The 14,698-nt window shown below is 39.9% G+C and overlaps 1 protein-coding gene across 7 annotated transcripts in view; it reads right to left on the reverse strand.

Annotated features, from left to right (window-relative positions):
- Nucleotides 1-14,698, reverse strand: part of ANKIB1 (ankyrin repeat and IBR domain containing 1) — a 145,916-nt gene that overhangs the window by 94,395 nt on the left and 36,823 nt on the right. For 6 of the 7 annotated variants that reach the window (XM_070059821.2, XM_008261743.5, XM_008261744.5 and 3 more), the window contains one exon: nt 8,985-9,261. In XM_070059821.2, coding sequence (XP_069915922.2) covers nt 8,985-9,172 — 188 coding nt within the window. In that variant the 5' untranslated portion in view covers nt 9,173-9,261. Of the gene's footprint in view, nt 1-8,984; nt 9,262-12,166; nt 12,339-14,698 lie in introns of those variants that run through there. The other variant, XM_051853355.3, reaches the window with a different exon arrangement.

A 14,698-nucleotide genomic window follows, 5' to 3' on the forward strand; every position in this document is an offset into this window, starting at 1 on the left:
AAACTGTTGAAATCTTTACTTAATGTATGCTAAACTGATCTTCTGTATATAAAGAGAATCGAAAATTAATCTTGATATGAATGGAAGGGGAGAGGGAGTGGATAAGGGGAGGGTTGCGGGTTGGAGGGACGTTATGGGGGGGAAGCCATTGTAATCAGTATTCTGTACTTTGGAAATTTATATTCATTAAATAAAAGTTAAAAAAAATAAAAAATAAACCAGCCCAGATATAAAAATAATCTAAATATCGATTGCCAGATGGATAAAGAACATGTGGTATACATACAATGGAATACTACTTAGTTTTAAAAAAGAAAATCCTGGGACTACCTTTGTGGTGCAGCACACTAGGTTAAGCTGCTGCTTGTAACCATGGTATCATATAATCAGGGTGTTGGTTCAAGTCCCACCTACCCTGCATTAGACTCAGCTCCCTGCTAATGCAGTGCATCATGACCCAAGAACCTGTACCCCTGCCAACCATGTGGGAGACCTAGCTAGAGTTCTGGGTTTCTGGCTTTGGCTGGCCAGTCCCATCTGTTGTGCCCATTTGGGGAGTGAACCAGTAGATCAAAGATTCTCTCTCAATATCATTCTACCTTTCAAATAAATAAATACATAAATACATTATTAAAAAAAATCAGGAAGGCTGGCGCTGCAGCTCACTGGGCTAATCCTCCGCCTGCGGCGCCGGCACCCCGGGTTCTAGTCCCGGTTGGGGTGCTGGATTCTGTCCTGGTTGCTCCTCTTCCAGTCCAGCTCTCTGCTGTGGCCCAGGAAGGCAGTGAGGATGGCCCAAGTGCTTGGGCCCTGCACCGACATGGGAGACCAGGAAGAAGCACCTGGCTCCTGGTTTCGGATTGGCGCAGTGCACCGGCCATGGCGGCCATTTGGGGGGGAACCAAAGGAAGACCTTTCTCTTTCTCTAACTCTGCCTGTCAAAAAAAAAAAAAAAAAAAAAAAAAAGCAAACCAGGAAGTGTTGCCACTTGTTAAAACATTGATGAAGCTGAAGGACATATTAGTAAGTAAAATGAACCAGAGAGAGAAACAAATACTGCATGATCTCACTTACATGTATAACCTGTAACAGCTGAACTCACAGAAACAGAGTAGAATGTGGTTGCCAGGAATTAAAGGGTGGAGGAGATAAGGAGATGCTGATCAAAGGATATAAACTTTCAGTTTTAAGGTGAATTAAGTTCTGAAACTCTATATATAGCATGGCGATTATAGTTAGTTACAAGTTGTATACTTGTTTGTTTATTTACTTATTTATTTATTTGAAAGTCGAAGTTACACAGAAAGAAGGAGAGGCAGAGATAGAGAGAGGTTTTCCATCCACTGGTTCACTCCCCAGTTGGCCGCAACGGCTGGAGCTGTGCCGATCCGAAGCCAGGAACCAGGAGCTTCTTCCAGGTCTCCCACGCGAATGAAGGGGCCCAAGGACTTGGGCCACCTTCTACTGCTTTCCCAGGCCATAGCAGAGCACTAGATCAGAAGTGGAGCAGCCGGGACTTGAACCAGGGCCCATGTGGGATGCCAGCACTGCAAGCAGCAGCTGTTTTCCTGCTATGCCACAGTGCCAGCCCTACAAGTTGTTTACTTGTAATTTGCTGACTGTTCATCTAAAGTATTCTCACCACACACACAAAGGTAATTAAGTGAGTTTATGGACATGTTAATTAGCTTGATTGTAGTAATTGGTGTATATGTAAATAGAATATCATAATATCACATTGTTTATCTTAAATATATATAACTTTTTTGTCAGATATACCAATAAAGCTGTGTAAAAACATGATTTATGATTCTGTGCCATGTAAATAAATGTCAAACAGAATATACAAACAAATTAGAGGGTTTATTATTAGGGAAGAAGAGCAATAAGGTAATTTCTGATTCTAGTTCACTATGTTAAAGGTTTTAATACAGAAATTGTGAGCTACTGCTCTCTAAACAATTATGAAAAGAAAGAAAATATTTGAAGATTTTAAGCTGAAGTTGTAAAAACCTAAGTATGAAATAGGGTGTAAAGTATATTAGCCAAATCATAAAACTAATCCAAGCTGGTAAATAAAGGAGAATGTAGGGTTTTGCAGCTGGCCAAGTAGGAGTCCTGTCCTGGAGTGCCTGGGTTTGAAACCCTGCTCTGGCTCCTGATCCAGCTTCAGGCTAATGCAGCCCCTGGGCAGCAGTGATGATGCCTCCTATGGCTGGGTTGCTATTAATGTGGGAAATTTGGACTGGGTCCCTTGCTTCGGCCCTGATCCCCCACCCCAGCCCCACCGTTGTGAGCATTTGGGGAGTAAATCAGCAAATGGTAATGTTCTGTCTCTCAAATAAATAAAAAAAATTTTAAAAGTTATTTTTTCTGTAAGTCTTTAAACAATTATTTATTTGAGAGGCAGAGACACGGAGCTCTCATCTAACAGCTTATTGGGAAAAGGCCTGTAATAGCCCCGGGCTGGGCTCGGTGCCAAAACCAGCTGAGAACCAAGAACACAATCCATCCTATGGGGGTAGCAGGAACCCAATTATTTGAGACATCACTGCCACCCATGTAGGAGACAGGGATGGAGTTCTTGGCCTCTGGCTTTAGCCTGGCCCAGACTAAGCCGTTGCAGGCATTTGGGAATGAACCAGTGGCTGGCAGATCTCTGTCACTCTTACCTTTCAAATAAATAAACAAATTTAAATACTCATTCAACAGAATGACAATCACATGATGGAGATACATTCCAAAATTCTTAGAGGAAACAAGAATACTGACCAGATCAATATTTCTTAAATTTTTTGGTCATATAATCCTTATACAACTTTTATAAACATAATTATATATAACATTTTAAAGAAAAAAATAACTACATTTTAAAAACTTAAGTGAAAAGAGTGGCACTATTCTTCAAGCTTACAAATCTCTTTTATTGTCTGGCTTAACAGAAGACAGTTATACTCACATTGGATAATACGTTGTTTTAGTAGGAGTAAAGAAACAAGAAGACAATCCAAACTTTATATAGTTAGGAAAGGGAGGAATATTTTAAAATAGCCTTTTTATTCTTAATCTTCATATTTGATACTATACCAAAAATTCGAACAAGTAGTCATTTCTTAAAAGTTAGTTGCAATATACTACCTGCAGTCATTATCAGTAAACATTTTGTACTGTTACACTGCTCTTACATTTTAAATATTTTACTCACACATAATTTTTAAAAATCATATACTCATCTTCTGAAAAATATTGAATTCCTGAGTTATGCAGATCTTCTAAATGTTATTCCATTTTATAATATAAGACAAAATTACAAAGTTACATTAGTTTGATTAACTTCCAGTCCCATTAGAAAAGTCTCTAAATACTAGGAAACAAACTCAAACAATACAAAGTTTTCCAAACAATTTTTTTAAAGATTTATTTATTTATCTGCAAGTCAGAGTTACACAGAGAGAGGAGAGGCAGAGAGAGAAAGAGAGAGGTCTTCCATCTGATGGTTCACTACCCAGTTGGCCGCAATGGCTGGAGCTGCACCGATCCGGAGCCAGGAGCCAGGAGCTTCCTCCAGGTCTCCCATGCAGGTGCAGGGGCCCAAGCACTTGGGCCATCCTGTACTGCTTTCCTAGGCCACAGCAGAGAGCTGGATTGGAAGTGGAGCAGCTGGGTGTTGAACCAGCACTCACATGGTATGCCAGCGCTTCAGGCCAGGGCGTTAACCCACTGTGTCATAGCACTGGCCCCTAGTTAATTCATTTTCAAGAAAATGTTGGTCTTTGGAGTTTACCTGATATACACATATACACATACATATTCACATACTTGCTTATGATTCTGGACTAATTATCTTTTAGGGTACTAATACTATACTTTACTGGCAATTAACTTTAAGTCCCTTCCCCAAATGTTTTTCTTCTTGACAAGAAATGCAATGTCTTATTCAAGCCTACATATGTATTAAATGTAATGAAGTAAGTTTTTTTTTGAAGTGTAAAAATTCACTATGTAATTCATATGCAAACAATAAAACAAAAATCTGAAAAAAAAATGAAAATGTTGGTCAGGTATCCAAATCTGAACACCCACTGTTAATTCTGTTGTTACTGTTATTCATAAAATGGTATTCCAGAAAAAAGTGATTCAACTCACAACTCAAACAACTGCACCAGTGCTCCTGCTTCAAGCTATGGGCATCCTTTGGTATGAAGCTGAACAATATAAAACAGATGAATATTCAGGGGCTAATGTTGTACAGCAGTGGGTTAAGCCGCTGCCTGCAATGCCAGCATCCCACGTGGTTCTAGTCCTGGCTGCTTCAGATCCAGATCCCTGCTAATGCCCCAGGAAAAGCAGTAGAAGATGGTCCAAGTCCTTGGGCCCCGGCACCTGTATGGGAGACCTGGGTGAGGCTCCTGGCTCCTGGTTTTGGTTGGTGCAGCTCCGGCCGTTGCAGCCATCTGGGGAGTAAACCAACAGATGGAAGACTCTCTCTCTCTCTGCCTCTCCTCTCTCTGTGGAACTCTGACTTTCAAATAAAGAAAATAAATCTTAAAAAATGATTATTCAAGGATGCAGATTAATTAAAATTAGTAATTTAACTGCCTCATGAAAGATATTTTAAAATGAAACTAACTCCACTTTTTTAAATGCAACTGCCTACCAGTGATGAACACATGATTACTAATACAGTCTTGTGCCACTGCCATGATTCACTCCTCAATCTTTCACCTTACATTTTTTGCACCATCACTGCAAAGCCAGCACAGTGAAAAAGGCAAATAACAACTCAGTTTTATTATAAAAATAGTTTTGACCTTGTGTACTCTTTGAGTCTTGAGATAACAGCAGTCCTCAAAACACATTTTAAGAATCACAAGACAAACTGATGTTCTTATATGATGTTTTTCAATTCTATAAATTGTATTTGTAGAGTGGGCACTTGCCACTTGGGACACCTGCATCTCATATTGAGTGCCTGGGTTTCAGTCCCAGCGGTGTTCTCCGTTCCAGCTTCCTGTTAAGTGTACCCTGGGATGCATCAAGTAATGGCTCAAGTGCCTGGGTTTGTGCCACATGTGGGAGACTCAAAGTGAGTTCCAGGTTCCTGGCTTCAGTCTGGCTGTTTCAGGCATTTAAGGAATGAACTTGCAGTTTCGGGCAGTCTAGTGGAGGAGATGAATTTAATAACAGAAGTACGGCTTTCAACGTAAGTCACAGGGATTTCAGAGGACATAAAGAATACTTGAGGTCAGAGTAGTTGGGAATGCTTGAATAAGGTAGAAAGCGAGTTAGGACTTAAAGGACAGGTAATTCAAGAGGAAGACATTTGAAAATCAAGGAACAACAGTAATAAAGCTAAGGGCACGGCATGCGTAAAGGTGGAGAAGGAGGAAGGTCAATCAGACAATGTGATTGACAAGATTATGTTAAAGAATAGTAAGAGGGGCCAGCGCTGTGGCATAACGGGTAAAGCCACTGCCTGCAATGCCCGCATCCCATATGGGCGCCAGTTCAGTTCCCAGCTGCTCCACTTCTGATCCAGCTCTCTGTTATGGCCTGCGAAAGCAGTAGAAGGTGGCCCAGGTCCTTGGGCCCCTGCACCCTCGTGGAAGACCCGGAATTAGCTCCTGGCTCCTGGCTTCGGATCAGTGCAGCTCCGGCCGTCATGGTCATCTAGGGAGTAAACCAGTGGGTGGAGGACCTCTCTCTCTCTGCCTCTCTGTAACTCCGCCTTTCAAATAAATGAATAAGTAAATCTTTGAAAAAAATAAAAAGACTAGTAAGAAATTTGTCTAACAGGGTAAAAGGAGAGAAGTACAGAGTTTTAGAAACCAAATAGGGCACTTGCTATAACTTTCTCATGATAGAAGAATATTTGAAAGGCTATGTTTTGCAAGATTAATCTGAACATGAGATAAGAAGGGGAATGGACTTGCAAAAGCACTAAGTATTGAGAGCAGGAGTAGGACAATCTTGAGGCAATGGAATGGAGAGAAGTAAACCGAGATGTAAGACTTAGTGAACTTAGCAGTAGCAGGTGAATAAGAGAGAGGGGCAAGTGAAGGACAACTTAGATATTTAGGATTATAGAGGTGAGAAGTAATAGAGACTGTGGAGTGTACATTGTATGTCAGGTAGCGTAAGAGACACATAACACATCAAATGATCTGAAAGCCCAGGGAGGTAAATATTCATTTTACAGAGAAGGAAACTAGACAAGTGGCAGAAGCAGTCCTGACACAAAGGTTGATTTGACTGTAGAGATAAGAGGCTATATTTATAGTAGTTAAGAGCCCAAAGCCTACAGTTACCTAGCTTTGCTACATAAAAACTGGGAGTCCTGGGGCTGGCACTGTGGTGTAGAAGGTTAAGTCTCTACCTGCAGTGTTAGGATTATATATGGGTGTCAGTTGGAGACCTAGCTGCTCCACTTCTGATCCAGCTCCCTGCTAATGCTCCTGGGGCAGCACTGGAAGATGGCCCACATGGGAGACCCAGAAGAAGCTGCTGGCTCCTGGCTTTGGATGGGCCCAGCTCTGGCAATTTTGGGGTGAATCAGCAGATAAAAGATATCTCTCTTTCTCTCTGTAACTCTTGCCTTTCAAATACATAAATAAATCTTTAAAAAACTGGGAGTTTTGAAAAGTTGCCCATTGTAATTCATAAGCTGTACTTTGGAAATTTATATTTATTAAATAAAAGTTAAAAAAAAAAGTTGCTTAAACTCACCATGCCTCAATTTTCTCACCTAAAATTGCAGACAATAAACTACATCATAGAAAGGTAATAAAGATTAGTTGAGATAATATATGTAGATTAATAGTGAATAGAAAACTAATAATGCATGGAAAATAGAAATCCCTAGGGCCGGAGCTGTGGTGTAGCAGTGCCAGAATCCCATACAGGTGCTAGTTCAAGGCTGGCTGCTCCACTTACAATCTCTCTCTCTCTCCTTCTCTCTCTCTCTTGCTCCCTTCCTCTCTCCCTCCTTCCCTCTCTCTCTCTCTGTGTAACTCTGACTTTCAAATAAATAAATAAATCTTTATTAAAGAGAAAACAGTAATTCCTCAAATTAGCATTTGCCATTATTGTATCAGCAGGAACTGTTGGTGTCATTAACAAAGGAAAGATCCAGCTCTAGAAGAAAAACTACAAAATTTCAAACTAGCTAAGTTGGAGATGACTTCTAAGTAGGTATTTTAGATCAATGAAAATAAAAGTGCAATATAAAAGTGAGACAACAGAAATATCTATAAAAGTCAAATATTCTTGATAAAGTCATGGGACTAGATAAACTAAATTATCTATGGTATCTTTTTCATTTAACAAAACGCAATGATGACAGTATTTCCTAGGCAATGATATTATAAAACTCCCATTTATTCTGTGTAAGATATTATAGGGGTGGGTGTAACAGCACAATGGGTCGCACTCTGCTTGGAATGCTTGCATTCCATCTCAGAGTTCCAGCTGAGTCCAGGCTCCTTTGCTTCTGATCCAGCCTCCTGGCTAATGTGCTGGGAAAACATGAGTATTTGAGTCCCTGTGCACCAACTGAGAGACCTACATGGAGTTCCTGTCTCCTGGCTCTGGCCTGGCCTAGCTCCGACTCTTATGGCCATTTAGGGAGCAAACCAGGAGATGGAAGATCTTTCTCTCTCTCACTCTCTCACATAAATTAAAAAAAAAAAGATACTATGCTAGATGATAGAAATACATAGAAGGCACCTGAAAAGAAGTTGTAGGCAGGTAAAGATATCCAAATAGTAAAATACAAGGAGGTAGTATATAGCAAAGAAGTGATACAATGAAATGATGAAGAACACTCAGGTAAGAAAGATAAAGACAGGAAGTGTGGAAGGAGGTCACTGTTGGCAGAGAGAGCAGCATGGACATGGCAGGCAACACCCATGGCATATTTCGGGGATACTGAAAGGAGCAGCTTGACTGGAACAACAATTTGTAAACTGAAGAAATAAAAACAAGATGGAAAGGTAAGTTGTTTTTTTCTTTAATCAAGTTCTAAAGAGCTCTAATGTATTGGTTTAAGAATTACATTTCGTTCTATAAGCAAAGAAGTATTTCTCTTTACTAATATCGGACTTTCACAATTATATGATCAATTTTGAAAAAAATTAACTTGTTTTGGAAACATCTTTGTTCTAAACTGTTTCTTTCATTTTATAAGCTAGCAAATATCAAATATAACTTCCACGTAATTAGATTCTTATCTAATCAGAAACCTGATTCAGACTAGACAAGGCAAACACCTGTTTTTTCAACTTAAAAGAGCTCATCAGAGCTCAGAACCTTGCCGTCGGCATTCACTATGCCCTGCAATTTTTTTTCATAGCTGACAGTACTTTTTAAAAATATAAATGCTTGGGGCTGGTACTGTGGCGTAGCGGGTAAAGCTGCTGCCTGCAATGCCAGCATCCCATGTGGGCACCAGTTCGAGACTCTGCTGCTCCACTTCCAGTCCAGCTCTCTGCTATGGCCTGGTAAAGCAGTAGAAGATGGCACAAGTCCTTGGGCCCCTGCACCTGCATGGGCAGAACCGGAGGAGGCTTCTGGCTCCTGGCTTCAGATCGGTGCAGCTCTGGCCTTTGCGGCCAATTGGGGAGTGAACCAACAGATAGAAGGCTTCTCTCTCTGTAACTCTGACTTTCAAATAAATAAATCATTAAAAAATATAAATGCTGTAAGTTAAATACTATACAATTATCAGGAATTCATACTATGAAACATACCCAGTATCAACCACAAGAACAGGTGAACCTACCTCACTATAAAACCTTTGACCTAATTTAGTTTTATAAAGAAAATCATACTAAAGAAAACCCAATAAAAAACAGGCATATTCAACTTTAGAAAATTTAATTCTATACAGCACTATAAAACACACACTTACCTCTGTATCTCTTCACGAAGACCACTTTTCATTTTTCCCTTTCACTAGTTTTTATTTGCTTTATAGCAATACTCACCCTAATATCCTGTTCATTCCATGTCTAGCAGCGTAGTGCAGTGGGGTATTGTGCTGGTAGGGCTCCCCGTAAGATGTATTTGGATCAAGGGATTCTTTCAGCTGAGGGTTGTTTTCATATATTTGGCAGGCCAGGTTTTCATCACCACTGATGAGTGCTTTACGGAATTTGGTGGTTGTGTTTCCCATGTTTTGTTTTGTTTTGCTTTTCTGATAGGCAGTGGCACTTCTTCCTTCTTCAGCTACTTCTTGAATGCTTCTGCAACATGTTTCACATTCTAATGGAGAAAAGTTATTCACATTAGTTTTATAAAACAATAATTAACAAGTCATATAAAAAAAATCACAATTTGGAACACTAATAAAATCTAGGAAACACACATGAAAGCTTAAGTTATATTGTATTTTGCAAAATTTATCTTAGCCAAACAAAAAACGCTCAAAATTTTTAACATTGTTCAAATTAACTTCTTGTTAAACTGTAACATTTGCCTACATGGCAACTGTTAAGCTGTCAAGGATTGTACTTTGCACTATAAAAGTTATCTACATACATAAACTTTGCTGTTTTCCTCTTCACATGGGCAGGAAATGAGCCTGAGTTTTATGGTTGAATACACTTAAATTTCTGTATAAATTATGTATAAATTCTAGTAAATTGTTGGGATAGTAAAAAAAAAAAAGAAATTTTGTTCAAATAACCTCACAACAGGCATTAAACTACAATAAAGGAAAGGTGAAATTGCTCACGACTTCAAGGACATCAGAGAAGACATTCAAAATGTAAATATGTGGATTATACAACATAACTGATCCTCATTCCCAGCAAAATAATAACACTGATTACAAACAGTGAAGACTCTACTTGGTCAAGATACTATATTTGTTTCCTCTTTGACAAAGAATACAAAACAAGGCTGAAACATCAAGTGTTTAAGTATTCCTTAGAAAGACACTGGGCCTTTGCTACTGAAGCATGTGAGGCAGACAGGGGAGGTCCCAGAAACTCTGAACTTGGCACTTGAAAATTCTGTATCTGCCTACATTATCTATGTAAGTTCAAGCAACTTATTCACTCTCGGAAAGCCTCAGATTCCCATCTGGATAGCAAGGAAGCTGATTATTTCTTAAAGAATGGCCATGAGGACAGTAAACATTTAAAATATCTAGTATATGTTAAAAAAAATGTAGTTCTCTAAAAAGGCCTCTTTTCCAGTGCTCACACCATCTGAGGCTGGGCTATGCTGGAAGGCTGGAAGCCTGGAGCCGGGAACCCAATTCAGTAACCTCATTATTTGAGTCACAACTGCTAGCTCCTAGCACCTACATTATCAGGAAGCTGAAGTCAGGAGCCAGAGCAGGGAATTGAACACAGGCACTCTGATGTATGGCATGAGCATCTTAACTGGTATCTTAAACACCAGGCTAAATGCCTGCCTATGTATATTATCTACAGCAAAAAATAAGATATCTTGTGAACTCTGAAGGGTCTTTCCTAAGGAAATGGAAACTTCCAGTTTTGGTCTTATCTTCCCTGATTGAATGCAGTTCAAATTACGAACATTTTCAGAGTTCTGAGTTAGATTAATGAGCACATAAATTTTTAGTTACATTGCAGTACTACTTTAGTGTAAAGAAAAATAACTGGTAACCAATATATAAAAGAAGAAATGTTGGGGCTGGCACTGTGGCATAGTGGGTAAAGCCGCCACCTGCAGTGCCGACATCCCATATGGGTACTGGTTTGAGACCTGGCTGATTCACTTCTGATCCAGCTCTCTGCTATGGTCTGGGAAAGCAGTGGAAGACGGCCCAAGAACTTGGGTCCTTGCGCCCACATGGGAGACCAGGAAGCAGATCCTGGCTCCTGGCTTTGGATTGGCCCAGCTCCACACATTGTGGCCATTTGGGGAGTGAACCAACAGATGGAAGATCTCTCTCTGCCTCTGCCTCTCTGTAACTCTGCCTTTCAAATAAATAAATCTTAAAAAAAAAGAGAGAGAGAGAAGAAATGTCTAAGAAAGTGATGGTATCACAGTAACAAGATACTGCTTTAAAAAAATCAATACTACTCTAAATGTGCATTAAATATTGCTTTCACTCATGTTGAAAAGCGTAAGAGCATTCAGAAGCCTTTTTGTGGCTTTCAGTTATTTTAAAGTCTGTTTCTCTTTAAAAATTGGATCAATAAGGCCTGAAAGCCTTCAGGAAACGCATCATTACAACACCAAGGCTCTATTCCCCTCAGATTCATCCTCACAAGTCTTGCCTAGAAATGTGCCAGATGGGTCCTTTCATGTTTTCATAGCCACAGCTACTGATGCCTGAAGTGACTGCTTCCTCCCTGAATCAAAATCCTAGGGAGTACTTGTTCATGCAATATATATTACATTTGTATTATTAATCTATATCATATAGGCATGTAATACTGGGTTTATATTTCATTTCTTTGTGTGTGTGGGTACTTCTTATAGATGGTATCTTGGGGTAGGCATTTGGTAGGGAGAGTAAGATGCTACTTGTGTGTGCCTGGGTTCAAGTTTTGGTTCTGCTTCTGATTCCAGCTTCCTGCTAATGTGTACCCTGGGAAGTGGCAGGTGATGGCTCAAGTATTTGGGTGCCTATCACTCATGGGGGAGATTTGGACTGAGTTTCTGGGTCCTGGCTTTGGTCTGGTACAGCCCTGGCTGTTGTGGGCATTTGGAGAGTAAACCAGTGGATGGGAAATCTCTTTGAGTTTCTCTGCCATTGAAATAAGTAAAAACGAGTAAATATAAATGGTACCTAAAAAAAAAAAAAATCAGACTTCAAGAGTTCATTTGCAGTATAGAGAAATACAATTAAATTTAGATTGACCTTGTGCTCTGCAAATTTGCTAAATTTCACTTATTAATTTTAGAAGTTTTTCTTTTCTCTTTTACAGATTCTGGGGGATTGTATACAGTAAACTCAAATTATCCGTAAATACAGGCAGTTTTAACAATTTTTGCTTAATTATTTATTTATTTATCTATTGATTTATTTATTTAAGAAGAAGCAGAAGGAAAATGAGTGCTCCCATTTGCTGATTTACTTCACAAATGCCCACAACAGCCAGGGCTGTCCCAGGCTGCAGCCTGGAGCTGGGAACTCCATTCTGCTCTCCTACATCGGTGGCAGGGGCCCAAGCACTTGAGCCATCACCTGCTGCCTCTGGGGTTGTACACTAGCAGGAAGCTGGAACAAGGTGTGATGTTGAACTTGAACCCAGGTACTCCAATACGGGGTGCAGGCATCCCAAGTGGCATCTTCACCACAAAGCCCAATGCTCTCCATTGCATGCTTCTTACTTCTTTTTCTTGCCTTACTGCATTAACTGGATGAATTTTAAAATTAGTGTGCAAAAGATTGAAGAGAAACAAGATATTTGCACAGACTCAAGGCTTTTCCCCTAAAATAGTTAATAATTATAAAGTAAAAAAATAGCAATTTTACTATGGGTGACAATATCTTAACCAGGTAATCAAAAGGTTAATACCATTGTAACATATGAAGGTTCTTCCAAAAGTTCATGGGAAATACACGTTATAAAATTATATATGGATTTCAAATATTTTTGCACCAAAATAAACTTATCTTTTAATTCCACTTTTTCACAAACTTTTTGACATAGTAACATCAATTATCACAACTTGATGCACTAAAAAAGGTACGTAAGGCATTCTCCTGAAAATTTACACATCTTTAAATATGACTATCTCAATTAATACCAGAAAATATCAGAAAGTCAAATTGAGAGACATACAGAATCACTGGCCAGTCCTCTGTGCAAGCAGTAGGCCATGAAAGGCAAGCAAAGATTGCACAAGTGGCCACTGATTAGCAAAGAGTAAGGCAACATGACAACCAAATGCCCAGTGGAATTCAGACTAAATTCCAGGGAGGAAAAGTGACATGAATGGAAAACTAGTGAATTTCATTCAAATATACCCGGTACAGTTGTCCCTTAGTATCACCTGGGGATTGGTGCCAGGACCCCTGAGAATACCAAAATCCACAGATGCTTGAGTCCCTTATATAAAATGGTATAATATTTTCATATAATTTATGTACATCCTAAATAATCTCTAGCATACTTATATCTAATGTAATGTAAACAGTTGCTATATTGTTTTTGTTAAGAAATAAATACCAGGAAAAAAGGGGTCTATATATGTTTAGCATGGATACAATCTTTTTAAAAAATATTTTTGGGGGCTGGCACTGTGGTGTAGCAGGTAAAGCCACCACCTGCAGTGCCGGCACCCCATATGGGTGCCGGTTTGTGTCCCAGCTGCTCCACTTCCAGTCCAGCTCTCTGCTATGGCCTGGGAAAGCAGTAGAAGATGGTCCAAGTCCTTAGGCCCCTGTACTCGCATGGGAGACCCAGAAGAAGCTCCTGGCCCCTGGCTTCGGACTGCTGCAGCTCCAGCCATTGCAGCCAATTGGGGAGTGAACCAGTGGATGGAAGACCTCTGTCTTTCTCTCTGCCTCTCCTCTCTCTGTGTAACTCTGACTTTCAAATAAATAAATCTTTATAAAAAATATTTTTGAACTTCAGCTGTTGAATTCAGGAAATGCAAAAATCCATGGATACACAGAGGAAACTATAGTCAACAACACTGTACCAATGTTAACTTCTTACTTCTCATAATTAAACTATGGTTTATAGACGATGATAACGACAGGGGAAATTGGGTGAGGGAAGACAAGAACCCTCTGTACCATTTCCCCAACTTTTCTAGAGATCAAGAAACTCAACAACAAAACAAACAACCCAGCTAAGAAATACACAAAGGACATAAACAGATATTTTTCTTTCTTTTTTCTTTTTTTGTTTTTTGACAGGCAGAGTTAGACAGTGAGAGAGAGAGACAGAGAGAAAGGTCTTCCTTTTCCATTGGTTCACCCCCGAATGGTTGCTGCGGCTGGCGCACCGCACTGATCCGATGGCAGGAGCCAGGTGCTTCTCCTGATCTCCCATGGGGTGCAGGGCCCAAGCACTTGGGCCATCCTCCACTGCACTCCCTGGCCACAGCAAAGAGCTGGCCTGGAAGAGGGGCAACTGGGACAGAATCCGGCGCCCGAACCCGGTGTGCCGGTGCCGCAGGTGGAGGATTAGCCTATTGAGCCGTGGCGCCGGCCAATAAACAGGCATTTTTCAAATGATGAAATACAACTGACCAAAAGACACATGAAAAAATGCTCAGGATCACCAGCTATCAGGGAAATGCAAATCAAAACCACAATGAAGTTTTACCTCATCCTAGTTAGAATGACTCTCATACAGAAATCAATAAACAACAAATGCTGGCAAAGATGTGGGAAAAAGTATACCTTAATACACTGTTGGTGGGAAGGTAAACTAGTACAGCCACTGTGGAAAACAGTATGTAGACTCCTCAGAAATCTGAAAACAGATCTACTGTATCACTCAGCCACCCCACTTCTGAAAATTTACCCAAAGGAAATGAAATCTGCATATTAAAGAGTTAACTGCTTTCCCATGTTTGTAGCAGCTTAATTCACAATTGCTAAGACATGGAATCAACACAGATGTCCATTAACTGATGACTGGATAAAGAAAATGTGCTATGCATATATACATGGAATAATACTCAGCCACAGAAAATAATGAAATCCTATATCCTACAACAAAATAGATGCAACTGGAAACCATGTTTAGTGAAGTAAGCC

Source organism: Oryctolagus cuniculus, chromosome 16 (assembly GCF_051225735.1).
Source record: "Oryctolagus cuniculus isolate XC-2025 breed Fujian yellow rabbit chromosome 16, ASM5122573v1, whole genome shotgun sequence".
Lineage (NCBI taxonomy): Eukaryota > Metazoa > Chordata > Mammalia > Lagomorpha > Leporidae > Oryctolagus > Oryctolagus cuniculus.